A 16396-nucleotide genomic window follows, 5' to 3' on the forward strand; every position below is an offset into this window, starting at 1 on the left:
TGATGTGAAGGGGACAGAGGCGACACTGTTGGAGGCGGGACACAGGACACTATAGCAGGGGTAGGAGATTGTGATGAGAAATGGACAGAGAACACGGCTTTGGGGGATGGGGAGGACGAGGACACTGCTACACTGCTTTCAGGGGCAGAGGGTGGAGGACACTTTGTGGGGGACAGAGAACACTGCTATGGGGGGGCAGAGGACACTACAGTGGGGGGGGGGGTCTGAAGAGGGGAAGAGAACATTGCGTTGGAGGGGTACAGAACACTACTGTGGGAGGGCACAGGACACTGCTATGGTGGGGGCAGAGGACGCTACTGTGGGGGGGGGGGGGGGGGGGGTGATGTAAAGATGGGCAGAGGACACTACTGTGAGGGGTGATGTGAAAGGAGGCAGGGGACTCTACTGTAATGCATTAGGCTTTCTTCATGCTGGATTTTTTATTGGGAACTGGATAGTGTTTTTCTTTTTTTTGGTTAAGGGCACCGCCTAGTAACCCCCCCAGGGGATCTTTGCTTTGCTCCATGTTGTCCAGGTAGATCTCAATCTCTGAAAAGTTGCATACCCCTGCTCTGAAGAAACCCTGGTTGAGAAAGGCTGCACTAGAGCAATGACAGTATGCAACCATAGAAACATGACACCTTCATATTGCTTTTAGTTTATCTATGATCTGATAAGCACAAAGCATTTCACAAGTGGGGAAGCCTGATTTAGGGGTTCACTTAAGGAGTCTTTGCACATATAGGTGAGGTAAAGTAATAATATATTTAATAATGATGAACTATACCTGGAAGAGTAACCAGTCCTTTAGGCTGCGGTGTAGACCTCAAGTACTTGTTGCAGAAGTCTTTCGATTCAAGCGCAAGAAACAGGACGTTACCCATGAAGTATCCAGCTGTTTGCCCCACTGAATTGCATGTGGACGCATACCCCACATTTTCTCTGGACAGCATAGTGAGAGCCCAGCCATCCACAGCAACATCCTGCGTGGCAGCCAAAAACTCAAACAGGAAGAAAGTAGCAGTTAAAGCAAACATGTCAGGTCCATGATCATCTCCGAGGAGATCATCCACTGTATATGACAGGAACATCATAAACAGTCCTAGCAAGTACTGCGTAGGAACCAGCCAAGATTTCCGTCGACCGAACCTTTTAATGTAAAGAGAGTCTACCAATGGTGCCCAGAGCAACTTCAAGCTGAATGGCCAGAAGACAAAGCTGAAAATGGCTTGGTCTGTATAACTAACATTTTTACTCTGGAGGATTAAAGGAATGCTTCCTGCTAGTCCCAGAGGAATTCCCTGCAAAATGTATAAGAAGAGCAGCAAAAGAATATTTCCCAGCTCTCCTCTGATACCTGCAAGTCCTATATGTGCAGGCACTTCCGAGTCTTGAATCAATGCTTCTCTGTCTCCTTCCTCCATTCCTTCTGGATAGCTTTGGTCATTACTGTTTAAACTGGGATACTGATACTGTTGCCGGCGCTGTCTGCTAGCCTTGTGAGCAAGCGTCATTTTCTTTTCTCTTTCTTTGGCTTACTTGCACTGATGCAAAATTCAATCTAAATCCAAGAAAGATAGGAAAAAATGATTGTACAAAATTCTGTTTTATTAACAAGTTTGGTTTAAGAAGCAACAGATACTTAAAGTGATATTAAACATGATATACTTACCTACTCTGTGCAAACGTTTTGCACAAAGCACCCTCCGCTTTAATATAAAAAACCTTCTGCCTTTACAATCACTTTAAGGTGAAAATAAACCTAGAAAAAAAAAAAACACTGACAGGTAGGGTTTTTACCCTATTGGTCTCTACTGGCATAAACCTTGCCTGCCTGTCAGTGTTTGTGTACACCGAGCTGCGCATGTGTAAACTTTAAGGCACTTTAACAATGAGACGTGTACACACGCGCAGGAGTGATGTCATCTCGGCCTGGTGAACAAAGCAGCTGAAGAGTTGTAACCTGGAAGGAAGCGGGGGGGGGGGGGGGGGGGGGCAGATGACTAACCAGGTAAGTCTGCCAGAATGCTTTAATATGCTGTGCATACTGGCGCATTATGACTAAACGCCACTGAGGCCCAACAGGAAAACATTTTTTTGTGGAGGTTTAACCACTTCAGCCCCGGAAGAATTTACCCCCTTCCTGACCAGAGCACTTTTTGCGATTCTGTACTGCGTCGTTTTAACTGACAATTGTGCGGTCGTGGCTCTCAAACAAAATTGATGTCCTTTTTTTCCCCACAAATAGAGCTTTCTTTTGATGGTATTTGATCACCTCTGTAGTTTTTATTTTTTGCGCTATAAACGAAAAAAGAGTGACAATTTTGAAAAAAAAAGCATTATTTTTTACATTTTGCTATAATAAATATCCCCCAAAATATATATAAAAAACATTTTTTTCCCCTCAGTTTAGGCCGATACGTATTCTTCTATATATTTTTGGTAAAAAAAAAAAAAAAAATCAAAAAAAAAAAAAAAAAAAAAAAAAAAAAAAAAAATCGCAATAAGCGTTTATTGATTGGTTTGCACAAAAGTTGTAGCGTTTACAAAATAGGGGATAGTTTTTTGGCAATTTTATTAATATTTTTTTTTTAAATTAGAAATGGCGGCGATCAGCAATTTTTATCATGACTGCGACATTATGGCGGACACATCGGACATTTTTGACACATTTTTGGGTCCATTGTCATTTATACAGCAATCAGTGCTATACAAATGCACTGATTCCTGTGTAAATGACACTGGCAGTGAAGGGGTTAACCACTAGGGGGCAGTGTAGGGGTTAAGTGTGTCCTGGGGAGTGGCTGTGTGTGGCACGTCACAGAGATCAGTGACACTGTCACTAGGCAGAACGGGGAGATGCTTGTTTACATTAGCATCTCCCCGTTCTTCCTCTCCGTCATCGAGTCCGCGGGACCTGCGACCCGACTCATGGAGCTGACCGCCTCTTAACGGGCAACATACAGGTACATTAGTTTGCCTGTACGTGCCACTCTGCCGCAGTATATCTGCGTGAGGCAGTCGGCAAGCTGTTAATTCCACATTACCTGTTTCTTAAAACAGTTACATACAACGCAGGCCGTGGATGAGAACTACCACAGTTGCTCTCAGCAGACTGTCAAGCCATCAAATGGCTGATATAACTCTTCCCATGTGCAGCACCATGGCAACTGCAGCTCAAACTGAGGCTATGATGGCAGCTTCCCTGCCTAAAGGATAGGAGGGTTTAGTTCCACTTTAATATTTGATGAAAGTCTGCTAAGCGTTCTTTTTTTAAATTGACAGACAGCAATCCTATTTAAATCTGTGGTGAGGGTTGCTTTAAAAGCTTCAACAAAAGGTACTTGAAGCTTGCTAAAAGCATTATAAATTCTTTGTAAAGCTTACTGTACATACTGCTCTTATAAAAGCTACCTGAATCTGACCTGGTATCAGCGTTTTGTAGTCCCAGTACAGCAGAGAGAGCGCAAAGGGAAAGAAACAGCACAAGGAGCCGATTAGTTGTGTTACACAGTTAGTCTGGTTGAAAAAAAAAACAACACACCACACAAGTCCATCCAGTTCAATAAACAGAAATACCAAACAAATAGAAAGAGGGAGACAATAATTCCTTCCTGACCCCACAGAAGGCAGTCAGATATCCCCTGGATAAACCCCTGGTGTCATTACCTATAAATGTTAGAATTAATTTATATTTTGTGCATTTGGGAATGCATCCAGCTCTTTTTTTAAAGCAATCTACTGAGTTATGAGTTCTGGCCAGAATCAGCACTTGAAGGAGTCTATTCCACATTTTCACAGCTCTTACTGTGAAGAAGCCTTTCCATATGCAGAGGTTAAAGTGTTACTAAACCCACTACAGTAAAATCAGTCTATATGTGCAGTAAAGCATGCTTGCTATACTCACTGTGGAACCTAAGGGGTTAATCCTCAGCATTATGTAAAAAGGATGTTTGATCCTGTCATCTCTGATCCTCCCCTCCTTCCACTGTCCTCTAATAATTTCCTGATAACACAGAGTCTATAGAGTCAGGCTGCACCTGCTCAGTTTGGTGTGTATTGCTAAAGAGGTTTTTTTTTCTTGGGAGAGTGATCAGCAAAGGGCCAATCGGCACAGTCCAAACAGAGGGTCAGGTTCCCTGCAGTCTCATAGGACAGTCAGAAAACTTCTACAAGCTTTAACCAGTGTTTAGCTGGACACTGATAGAAGTCACAAGACTGCTGTAACTGCTAAAGAGAAAAGATATTTAGCAGTTTATATTCACTACAATAATTGCGTTTCCATGTTCTGTGTACTGTGGAGGACCAGATATAGTGAATGCAGGGTCCTGGGTTTAGTATCTTCTTTCCTCCAGATGTACAGATGGCAAGTGCCCCCTTGTCCTCTGTAATGGCCTGAAAGTGAATAACTCAACACCAAGTTCACTACATGGACCACTTATGTACAGTGCCTTGAAAAAGTATTCATACCCCTTGAAATTCTCCACATTTTGTCATGTTACAACCAAAAACGTAAATGTATTTTATTGGGATTTTATGTGATAGACCAACACAAAGTGGCACATAATTGTGACGTGGAAGGAAAATGATAAAAGGTTTTTTACAAATAAATATCTTAAAAGTGTGGCGTATTCAGCCCCCTTTACTCTGATACCCTTAACTAAAATCTAGTGGAACCAATTGCCTTCAGAAGTTCCCTAATTAGTAAATAGAGTCCATCTGTGTGTCATTTAATCTCAGTAAAAATACAGCTGTTCTATCAAGCCCTCAGAGATTTGTTAGAGAACCTTAGTGAACAAACAGCATCATGAAGGCCAAGGAACACACCAGACAGGTCACTGATAAAATTGTGGAGAAGTTTAAAGTAGGGTTAGGTTATAAAAAAATATCCCCAAGCTTTGAACATATCACAGAGCACTGTTCAATCCATCATCCAAGAATGGAAAGCATATTGCACAACTGCAAACCTACCAAGACATGGCAGTCCACCTAAACTGACAGGCCGGGCAAAGAGAGCATTAATCAGAGAATCAGCCAAGAGGCCCATGGTAACTCTGGAGGAGCTGCAGAGATCCACATCTCAGGTGGGAGAATCTGTCCACAGGACAACTATTAGTCGTGCACTCCACAAATCTGGCTATTATGGAAGAGTGGCAAGAAGAAAGCCATTGTTGAAAGAAAGCCATAAGAAGTCCTATTTGCAGTTTGCGAGAAACCACGTGGGGGACACAGCAAACGTGTGGAAGAAGGTGCTCTGATAAGATGAGAACAAAATTTAACTTTTTGGCCTAAAAGCAAAACACTACGTGGTGGAAAACTAACACTGCACATCACCCTGAACACACCATCCAGGGACAGGGAAGCTTTTCAGAGTTGATGGGAAGATGAATGGAGCCAAATACAGAGCAATCTTAGAAAGAAAACCTGTTAGAGTCTGCAAAGGACTTGAGACTGGGGTAGAGGTTCACCTTCCAGCAGGACAACAACCCAAAACATACATCCAGAGTTACAATTGAATGGTTTAGATATTCACATGTTAGAATGGCCCAGTCAGAGGCCAGACCTAAATCCAATTGAGAATCTGTGGCAAGACTTGAAAATTGCTGTTTCCAGATACTCTCCATCCAATCTGACAGAGCTTGAGCTATTTTTCAAAGAAGAATGGGCAAAAATGTCACTCTCTAGATGTACAAAGCTGGAAGAGACATCCCCAAAAAGATTTGCAGAGGTAATTGCAGGGAAAGTTGGTTCTACAAAGTATTGACTCAGGGGGGCTGAATACAAATTTGACTCCTCCTCTCCCCCTCCCTCTCTGCAATCTTCTGGGACGTGTCACAGGTCCCAGTGGATTGCCTGGCAACTAAAACTGGATACACACTATCCAATTTTCTGTAGATTTTTTCCTTCAGATTTACCAAAAATCATATAATACGAGGTCAAACCTTAAGAGTTTCAATTTGTATGCAATCAGGCAGGCCCTTGCATTACATGGTTTTGGTAAATTTTAAAGGAAATCAGACAAAAGTTATATAGTGTGTATGGGGTCTTTAAGAGAGCTCCATGCGCAGTGCACAGACCTGGCTGTGAAGTCGCAAGCTGTCACAGCTGTGTGCCCACGCTTGCAATGCTGGCGCCGCAGAGAGGAGGGGGAGAGGAGCGAGGCTTCAGGCAGCGCATCGCTGGACCATGGGACAGGTAAAAGTCTGTTTATTAAAAGTCAGCAGCTACACTTTTGTAGCTGCTGACTTTTGATAAACTTACAAACAAGCGCAACTCTGCTTTAAGGGCAGGTATGTCTGGAGAGAACCCAACCCTCCTTAAAGCGGTAGTAAGCTGCACCAATTTTTTATTTTTTTTAAACCCTGAAGGGTAAACACAATGTTCTAGTATGCATCACATTTCGGGACATTATGAAATATTACCTCCAGCGCCATGCTGTCACCGCTGACAGGTGCTTTCATTTATACCTGGTCTTACTTCCAGGCTTGCATTCTCCTGCCCTATGATTGGCCGTGCCGTGATGATGTCACTCCCACGCATGGGCACAGGAGTCACAGACCACGACATAGAGCTCTGAAGGGACGGCACAGGTATACCATCCCTTTAGAGCACATGCGCCGGTGACATCACCGGTTGCATGCAGTGTGAATATCTCCTAAATAAGGATGAGCTCAGGCGTGTTCGCAACTCCATGTGCCTGCACCGGCCAGGAAGCTGACACTCCGCAGTGCTAATCACGGCTAGTGAGACATTTCTTGATCTGTGCAGCCACGGATCGGGAAATGTCTCAGTGCCTACGATTAGCTCTACGGAGTGTAAGCTTTCTGGCCGGCACGGGCACATGGAGTTGCAAACATACCTGAGCTCATCCTTACTCCTAAACTGCACTGGTTTAGGAGATATTCACTGTACCTACAGGTAAGCCTTATTATAAGCGTACCTGTAGCTACAACTGTAAACACACGGTTTACTTCCACTTTAAATAGGTACAGGGACGCACTGGACACCCAGAAACAGCACAATGGCAGCAAAGGTATTCAATGCACCCCGTCACCAACAATACAAACAAATGACAACCACCCCAACACTAAGTTCACTAATGTATGTGTTGACAAGAAGCATGCTGACAGGAGGAGAAAGGAGAAGCGATATAGAGATGAGGTCAGCACTGCCCTGCTTCTCCTTTCACTATCCGCAGTTCACAGTGGGTCCAGGATGACCTGGGCTCAAAGGATGATGCTGGTAATCAGACTGAGGATATCTATTGGTAAAAAGAAAAGTACTGCAAGAAGGGGGGGGGGCGGCTTCGGCTCTGGATTAAAGGTGAACATTACAGCAAAAGCTGATTACCAATGGGCTGTTCATTTCTTTCTCTTGTTAATTTGGGCTTTTAATACATTTGAAAGGTAACATTTCCATATTATTGTGGTCGGATTCTCTGCTTTATTGAAATCATAATTTGAAAGTCAGTAGATGAATGCAGATCTTCTCCCAGACTCTTCAGCTCTATACTAGAATAGATTGTATTATTGTAAATCATCATCTTCTATCCTGAGGCCTCCAGGGCCTGGAATGGGCTCCATATGGGGATGTCCGGTGTTATGGTGTCCTGAGGAGGAAGAGATCCCTCCAGGTAGGGCAGTATGGAGTGTGTGCCGGGTGCTGTGTGTCCTCAATGGCTTGTATGGATAGAAAACTTCTCTCATGACACTTGCTGCCCTATGCTATGACTCCAGAGCGGTACACAAAGAAGAGAAGTGTGACAAGTGAACTCCCCACCATTGCCTCTTACCTCTCTCAGTGACAGCTCAGCACTCCCATCTTTTGCCGGCCATCCTTACAAACATTGTCCGTCCTGGAACTCTTTCCCCGTCCTGTGACTGCTCCGGAACCAATGTTTCATACACTTGTTGACGGGAGAGCATTTAGCAATGAACTGCTCCGTTCAGGAACGTGTGCTACGTAGTTAAACTTGCTTGTAGCCATATTTTGTGAGGGCAAAATGCCCTTTTCACAACTTGCAAGCCGCGTTTGTCGTAAAGATTACTCTGACTAAAGTGTTGTAAGGATTTTAATGGCTATATGGGTCAGTGGGGGGGCTTTTATTTCTCTGTACCATAGGGTTTACAAAATGAAACTGTGTGGTCACTCCCAAAAAAAAGATGGCGAACAGAAAGTCAGCATTCCCAGGCTGACGCTCGAGGGCACCACCTAGCGGCGCCTGAGCGGGAGTAGGCGGGGAGACTGCGGAGCGCACACTCGCTGCCACCATTCTATCCGAAGCCGCGCTCTCACATTGCCATCCGCACAACCAGCCGCTCAGACCGCGGCCACCCATGGCTCTGTGTAATGGAGAATCCAAGGTCAGTGTGTGGGGCGGGGGAAGGAGGCCTGCTCGAAGCGGGAGGTCGGGGGAGCTCAAGGCGAGGCCTGTGTGATGATGACAGCCCAGGGGGAGAGGGGAGACCCCTCGTTCTACCTGCGCCCCTTTCAGGGGAATACAGCGCCCTCTTTTTGTTCTTCACCCCCTCCATTGTACACAGAGCTTTCCTCACAGCCTTCCTTGTAGTCAGCCATTCCCCACCGGACCCCACTGCTCCCCTCTGTTTACATGTGACGTCATGGGGGGGGGGTACTCCTCCTGGCGGATCGGGGGACACACTGCACCTCTCTGTGTGAGTGCGGGCTTCACTGATACACGTGGGGAGCACATGAGAGAGGCACTCGCCCACTGTACATCATTTTATATATATATATATATATAACCCTTCATCATATCATATATAATCACCCTTCATCATCATATCACAGCACTCACCCACTGTACATCATCATATATATATATATCTATATCACAGCACTCACCCAGTGCACATCATCATATCATATATATCACAGCTAGGGATGTTCGAGTCGAATGTAAGTCTGACTCGAACATCGGGCGTTCGCGGCAAATTCGAAAGCTGCGGAACATCCTTTAAAGGTCTATGGGAAAAATCAAAAGTGCTAATTTTAAAGGCTTATATGCAAGTTATTGTCATAAAAAGTGTTTGGGGACCCGGGTCCTGCCCCAGGGGACATGGATCAATGCGAAAAAAAGTTTTAAAAACGTCCGTTTTTTCTGGAGCAGTGATTTTAATAATGCTTAAAGTGAAACAATAGAAGTGTAATATTCCTTTAAATTTCATACCTGGGGGGTGTCTATAGTATGCCTGTAAAATGGCGCATCTTTCCCGTGCTTAGAACAGTCCCTGCACAAAATTACATTTCTAAAGGAAAAACAGTAATTTAAAACTACTTGCGGCTATAATGAATTGTCGGTCCCGGCAATACACATAAAAGTTCATTGATAAAAACAGCATGGGATTCCCCCACGGGGAACCCCAAACCAAAATTTAAAAAAAAAAAAAATGCATGGGGGTCCCCCCAAATTCCATAGCAGGCCCTTCAGATCTGGTATGGGTGTTAAGGGGAACCCCCCCGCCAAAATTTTAAAAATGGCATGGGGGTCCCCCTCAAAATCCATACCAGACCCTTATCCGAGCACGCAACCTTGCAGGCTGCAGGAAAAGAAGGGGGGGACGAGAGAGCGACCCCCCCCCCCCTCCTCCTGAACCGTACCAGGCCACATGCCCTCAACATTGGGAGGGTACTTTGGGGTAGCCCCCCAAAGCACCTTGTCCCCATGTTGATGGGGAGAAGGGCCTCATCCCCACAACCCTTGCCCGGTGGTTGTGGGGGTCTGCGGGCGGGGGGGCTTATCGGAATCTGAAAGCCCCCTTTAACAAGCGGTCCCCCAGATCCCGCCCCCCCGTGTGAAATGGTAACGGGGTACAAATGTACCCCTACCAGTTCACAAAAAATGTGTGAAAATGGTAAAAAAAACACAATGCATGCCTTAGGACAAGTCCTTTATTAAAAAAATGAAACTGTTCCATGGAGTCTTCTTCTCGCACTCTGACGGACCAAAAAAAAAAAAATAGCCGCACGTCGCCTACGATCTGCGACGTCATCATGTGGCCCCGCCCTCACTTATAAAAGAGCTGTCACCTAAAGCCGCCAGTCATTACGGCGGGTGCCTCCCATGAAGGCAGATCGTAGGTGACGTGCGACGTAGTAGTTTGTCGCCATTCCACGAGTGTGCGCAATTTTAAAGCGTGACATGTTTGATATCTATTTAGTTGGCGTAACATCATCTTTCACATTATACAAAAAAATCGGGTTATCTGTAGCGTGGGTTTTTTTTTTTTGTTTGATAACTTGCTGCGCAAATACCATGTAACATTAAAAGTTGCAACGACCACCATTTTATTCCCTAGGGTGTCTGCTAAAACAATATCTATAATGTTTGGGGGTTCTGAGTAATTTTCTAGCAAAAAAAAAAAAAAAAGATTATTACATCTAGGAGAGAAGTGTCCATTGGCCTGGGTGGCAAGGGGTTAATTACCATAAGTAATATTCAAATAATATTGTTTTTAAGGTAATTTACCATATTTTCAAAATCTGTACTCAAGCAGGTGGCTTAACAGACCAATTACTTGAAGTTATAACCTCCAACCAGTAATTTCACAGTAAATAGATAAATAATAAATTATTATGTTCTAACATATGGCATAATTATGATTTAGCTTGGATATAACAGTACCTTTTCAACAGCAGCATATTCTCATTCTTCCTCTTAATTGTGTGAGAAAAACATGGGATTATGGGTAAATCTTATACCGATAAACCCATATATTTTCTTGTAGTTAAAAGGGCTGGGCTGGAAGGGAGCATTTGTCTTTGACACATTCCCCCTTCTATGACACTGCAGTGAGAGGCGTGCCTCCACTGCAGCATTTTCATTGGACAGTTGGGGCCAATGGTACGTTGCCTATGATCCAGGACTCCAAGCTGTCCATTGAGCTCAGTGTCTCTGACAAGAAGTAAAGAGAGGCACTGTCAGCTCATCCTCTGCTGCAAACAGAGTGTGCCAGCTTGTATTTAAACTCGCAGCTCTGTATGTAGCTTCTGCCAGGCTGCACAAGGAGCCCCATATCTCTGGAACCATCGGTCCTAGAAGCCCCAAATTTTACCAGTGGTGGGGTAAAACGGGGTCTGTGACCTCAGGTCACCTAGCTACGACCACCGATGCTCGTTTTTTATTTTTTTCCGTTTATGGCAGGTGAGGCTCTGCCTCAACTGACTGCACGTCCCTGTATCACAGGTCATCATCATATATCACAGCACTGACCCGGTGTACATCACCTATCATCATATCACACAGTGCATATCACAACTAATCATCATCATATATCACAGCACTGACCCAGTGTATATCACCCTTCATCAGCATCATATCATATATCACAGCACTGTGATATGATATCACCCTTCATCATCATCTCATATCGCACTACACTGCACTGACCCAGTGTATATTGTAGATCATTATCAAATCGTATATCACACAGCACTGACCCAGTGTACATTACCTCTCGTCATCATAGCACTGACACATGGGAAGAGATTTGCTAATAATGGACTACTCAGAATCTGGTGCAGCTGTGCATGGTAGCCTTGTTCAATTAAGCTTTGACAATAAAACCTGAAAGCTGATTGATTTCTATACAGAGCTGCACCAGATTTTGCACTCTCCAGTTTTAGACTAGCTTCACACTGGGGAAGTTTTCAGGCACTTTAGCGCTAGAAATAGCTTCTGCTAAGCACCTGAAAATCGCCTCCTATTCATTCCAGTGGGTCTTCACACTGGGGCTGTGCACTTGCGGGACGTTCCAAAAAGTCCTGCAAGCAGCTTCTGGGGTGGTTTGGGAGTGCTGTATTTAGCTCTCCCAAAATGCCCTGTCCATTGGAATAAATGGGCAGCACTTTCAAAGCACCGCAAAGTTAAAACCGCCCGGCTAGCAACCAAAAAGGGCCGCTTAAACAAGCGGCGCTTTATCGCTGACTGCCAACGCTTTCGGTGTGAAAGCAGCCTTGGTAAATCAACCCCTTTGTGTACATCTCGCATCAAACACCAGATCTCACACAATGGGGAAACACGTGCAGGCTGAGTCCGTATGGATCTCCTTTCCCCCAGGACATCTGGGGGGAGGAGAGCAGATTATAGATATGATCCACACACCCATACACTTCTCCATATAAAAATCAAGGCACAACAAATGTATTACTCTGCATTTGGGAAATGGGTGAATGTGGTCTGATCTTTGGCTGCATGGGTTCAAGAATCAGCCAGCATTTGTAGTTAAAGTGATTGTAACGATCACCTTGTCAAACAATCCATTCAGTTTAAAATAGAAAAATGAAAGGCAAAACGTTTCTGTATGGGGGTGTAATATATATAATTCTTCTCCTCCTCTTTTTTTTATAAGTGATCCCATTCCCTCTGTTTTCAGCTGCATAAGAGCTGGGGGAAGGCGAAACAGCAATACACTGAGATTCTCAGTGAAAGACTGTGCAGGACATGTCTGATCATTGGAGGAGAGCAGGCCTAGCTTCAAGCATGTGTTAAAAAATCTAATAAATTTCATACTGCGCTCCAATAACTGTAAATACGTGAAATGGTAAATGTGCTAAAAAAAAAAAAAAAAAAAACTGATACTGAATTAAATATCCATATATGAATACACAAAGTAATCAAATTAAATTATGCTGAAAAACTATAACAATTTATTATTAAATGTCCATATAGAAACCATTTTAATTAAATGTCCATGAGCCACCACCAGAATCTTCAATTCAAGTGAGTGATGAGAATCCTTATTGGTTGGATGAGATGGGTAAAATCTTCCACCACCAGGCAAACAATCTACTCACCAGACCAATTTGACTCCCATTACAGGGAGTCAAACCAAGTGTAGATACCGATGTAGATATGTCTTCCGATGAAAGACTGGTCCCCGGCACGGCATGTATTTACACATTTATGGTTATTGGAGCGCAGTATGAAATTTATTTTATTTTTAAACACATTACTAGACTTTTGGTCTCACTATCAGTTGCTCCCCAGAGGTTCACAGCACAATTTTTTTTTTTGTTTTATTGGTTCAGTGTGTACGACTTCTAGGTATTTCCTATTGTTTTTCACTGAGCTCCCAGCATAGCTAGAGATCTGACCACAGTGAGTTCTTCTACTTAGTGTGGTCAGTTTTTAATAGGAAAGCGGAGGGACTTGCAGGAACACCAGGGATTTCACACAAAGGAAGCAATACAAAAGAGAACAGAATACTTTCTCATACAAGTACATGGTACAGCAGGCACATATCAGGAATATGAAATGTTGGGTTTATGTAATCTTTAGGTGGTTGGCCCTTCCCCCTGACACCACTAGGGTCATCAGTTCGAATTCCAATCACGGCACTACCTGCCTGGAGTTTGCATATTTTGCCTGTGTGGGTTTCCTTTGGGGACTCCCACACTTCAAAGACATGTTAGTAGGCTAATTGGCTACTGTCTAAATTGGCCTTAGTATGTGTATGTATGAATGTGAGCTAGCCCCCATTCATGTGACAGGTCAAATCACATTACAAGTTGCACCCAATTGGCAACGGAACTTATCAGATCGGTGCAACCCAACCTTTGCAGTGTCACGCTATTTAGGGAGACGGAAAGAACAGGTAGTGGGGCATTTTTTACCTTATTCCAAGTAATGCATTAAAGTGGTTGTTAACCCTTGTATATAATTAGTTAAGTGACTGGCTTCAGGATACACAGAGATGAAAGAAATCTCCCTACATACATTGTACCGGTTTATCTGCAACTCTTCTCTACACCTGTTCAACGTGCTGAAAATGTAAAGCTTGTCTGAGAGTTCAGGAAAAAAAAAAGGGGGTCAGAGAGTTGAAGTCACACTTTGCAGAGCTCAGTTAGGAGAGCTCTGAGAGCTGATTGGAGGGAAGGGAAACACCCCCTTCACAGAGCACACAGTAACAGAGTTGAGGCTGTCAATCTGCTGTCACCTTTTTTCTCTTGGTGTCAGGAAAACTTGTCAGAAGTGATTCGTGCTGAAAACTGAGGAAGGAGGCAGCAGACAGAAATGACAGTCTACCGGATTGAGAAACGTACACACTATAGATGGATATGCTTTGTTCATTTTTATGCCTGATTTTTACAGCCACTTCAAAGTGAAAAACATTTTGAATCTAGTACTACTTTAAAGCAACCCACCCCCCATATATTTAGGATGGACTGGAAAAAATTCCATCCATCTATGGCTGTTCCCTGCTGGAGCCATTGTATTCTGACAGCTGACACCACCCACAAATGTCAGTATGAATGAGCAGTGCCAGAATCTGATTGGATGCAGTCATTGCCAAAAGATTTCCACCAGGCTCATTTGTTGTTGCCAGCTTTACTGCCGGTTCACACAGGGGCGACTTGTCAGGCGACCTAGCCGCCTGACAAGTCGCCTCCCGTTCTGTACTACGGAACCATTCTAATAGGAGCGACGAAGTCGCTCCGACTTAGAAAAAGGTTCCTGTAGCATTTCTGGGGCGACTTCAGGCGACTTGCATAGACTTCTATACAGAAGTCGTTTTGCAAGTCGCCGCTGAAGTTGTGTGCAGGTCGCCTCGGTGAGGCGACCTGCAAGTCGTGCCGTGCCGCCCCTGTGTGAACCGGGGCTTAGATTCAAATTACTAATCTCTGTAAGTAATTAATACAGTCTAATGTACACCTGTAATTACTAATTGTACATACAGTAGAAAGAAGGTCTTAAAGTTGGGCCCCAGCAGACATATAAGACATAAATAAATTAATGCAGCTCTGTTATCCTTAATATAAAATAGAACAATTTCCTCTGTGGGACTTTAGAAGGCAGAAACTCCTTGACAATCAAAATGTATTTGAAAATATATTCATATTTTTATTAGAAAAGTTAAAAATTAAGGCTATAACTTTAAAAGTCAAAATGCTTGAATATTTTACAGGTGAAATGTCAAAAAGAAACGTTTATACAAAGTAACCACTTGACTCTGTCCAGTGTCCAGAACTAGGACAGAGGATGCCCGATGCATTTCAAGATTAGTAACAATAGAACCTCTTCTTCAGCGACTAGTGGTTCAATAATTAGTTGTCTGAAAATTAAATAGAAAACAAAAGCAGTAAACATTCATCATATAGCATATATAGGTAAACTTTACAGTAAACGTGTTTGAATAATCAAATATAAATTCTAACCATGTATTTCTTGAAAATCACCAATACTTCATCCATATTAAAAATAAGAGAGGGAGGAAATCCCCCTACCCGAAGTCAACCCGATGAAGGGGGAGGAATTTTTCCAGACCCAAAATATATAATTTCTTTTCAATTCATTTTTATTTAACAATTTTTCTTTTACAATGTACAAAATTTCAACACCCAACCCCACCCCCCAAGACACAAATGGTTAATACAGTATAAAACAATAATTTTATATGAACTCAATTCCAGGTGCCAAATTCCGGGGATTCGTCCTATAACTTCCATATCTTTTCAAATCTAGCTACACCTCCCCTCCTAGTATAGAAAAACCATTTTCAACCAAGCTGATTTAACTGGCGGCAAAGGATCTATCCATTTCCGAGTAATCAATTTCCTAGCCTGATAAAGGCATCTCAATATAGCTATCTGTGTAGGCGGAGGGGCCATGTGCTGTTCCATATACCCCAACACACACAATACAGGATCCATTTGCAACTTTATTCCAAATACTAATCGTATCTATCGCTTCTTCCCAGTATCCGTACAGTTTGGGACACCTCCAGAGCATATGGATCAAACCTCCAGGTGCACCCCCATACCTGGGACACGATGCATCTGGACGTGTCCCAAACAAGGGTAATCGTTTCGGTGTATAATACACTCTATGGATGATATAAAATTGTGTACATTTTTGGGCTGCTGAGAGAGATAGTAGATCTATTGATTTTAATATACTGCACCACTGATCCTCTTTTATCTCTCCCACATCTTTTTCCCTATTTACTTTACTAGATAGTTGTAAATCTTTTTCAAATGCTTTTAAATATATGTTCGTATACAGTTTTTTTATCAATCCTTTTAAAGAGGTGGTGTCTACTAATGTTTTTAATATAGGGGCTTTATTCAATTATTTATGTTAAATGAAAGCCATGTAAGTAACCTGAATTTGAACTCGTATCAGCCTCTTTCAGTCCCTGTATAGCAGAGCTGGAGTGTGAGAGGAAGAGGCAGTACAAGAAGCCAATCAGATCATGTTCTAGCAAGAAGTATGCTGATGGGAGAAAGCAGAGAGACAGATCTGTGTGCTGATTTTTCTTTCACTGTCCAATCACAGGCATGGGGTTGGGTCCAGAACAACCTGGGCTCAGAGGAAATGGGTTGAATGACGCAAGCCATCAGATGGAGGGCATCTAGCAGCAGGTCACAAGTACTG

At 43.3% G+C, this 16396-nt stretch overlaps 2 protein-coding genes across 2 annotated transcripts in view; one reads left to right on the top strand and one right to left on the bottom strand.

Moving 5' to 3' along the window:
* Positions 1-7919, bottom strand: part of SLC33A1 (solute carrier family 33 member 1) — a 43626-nt gene extending 35707 nt beyond the window's left edge. The window contains exons 1-2 of the mRNA XM_073626071.1: positions 7793-7919; positions 788-1561 (exon numbers count right to left, since the gene is read on the bottom strand). Of these exons, the coding sequence (XP_073482172.1) occupies positions 788-1514 (727 nt within the window). The 5' untranslated portion in view covers positions 1515-1561; positions 7793-7919. The remainder of the gene's footprint in view (positions 1-787; positions 1562-7792) is intronic.
* A 287-nt stretch (positions 7920-8206) lies between these two features.
* GMPS (guanine monophosphate synthase) overlaps positions 8207-16396 on the top strand; it is a 68760-nt gene continuing 60570 nt past the window's right edge. Inside the window, exon 1 of the mRNA XM_073626072.1 lies at positions 8207-8363. Within this exon, the coding sequence (XP_073482173.1) occupies positions 8337-8363 (27 nt within the window). The 5' untranslated portion in view covers positions 8207-8336. The remainder of the gene's footprint in view (positions 8364-16396) is intronic.

This window comes from Aquarana catesbeiana, linkage group LG04, assembly GCF_042186555.1.
Source record: "Aquarana catesbeiana isolate 2022-GZ linkage group LG04, ASM4218655v1, whole genome shotgun sequence".
In the NCBI taxonomy this organism is placed as follows: domain Eukaryota; kingdom Metazoa; phylum Chordata; class Amphibia; order Anura; family Ranidae; genus Aquarana; species Aquarana catesbeiana.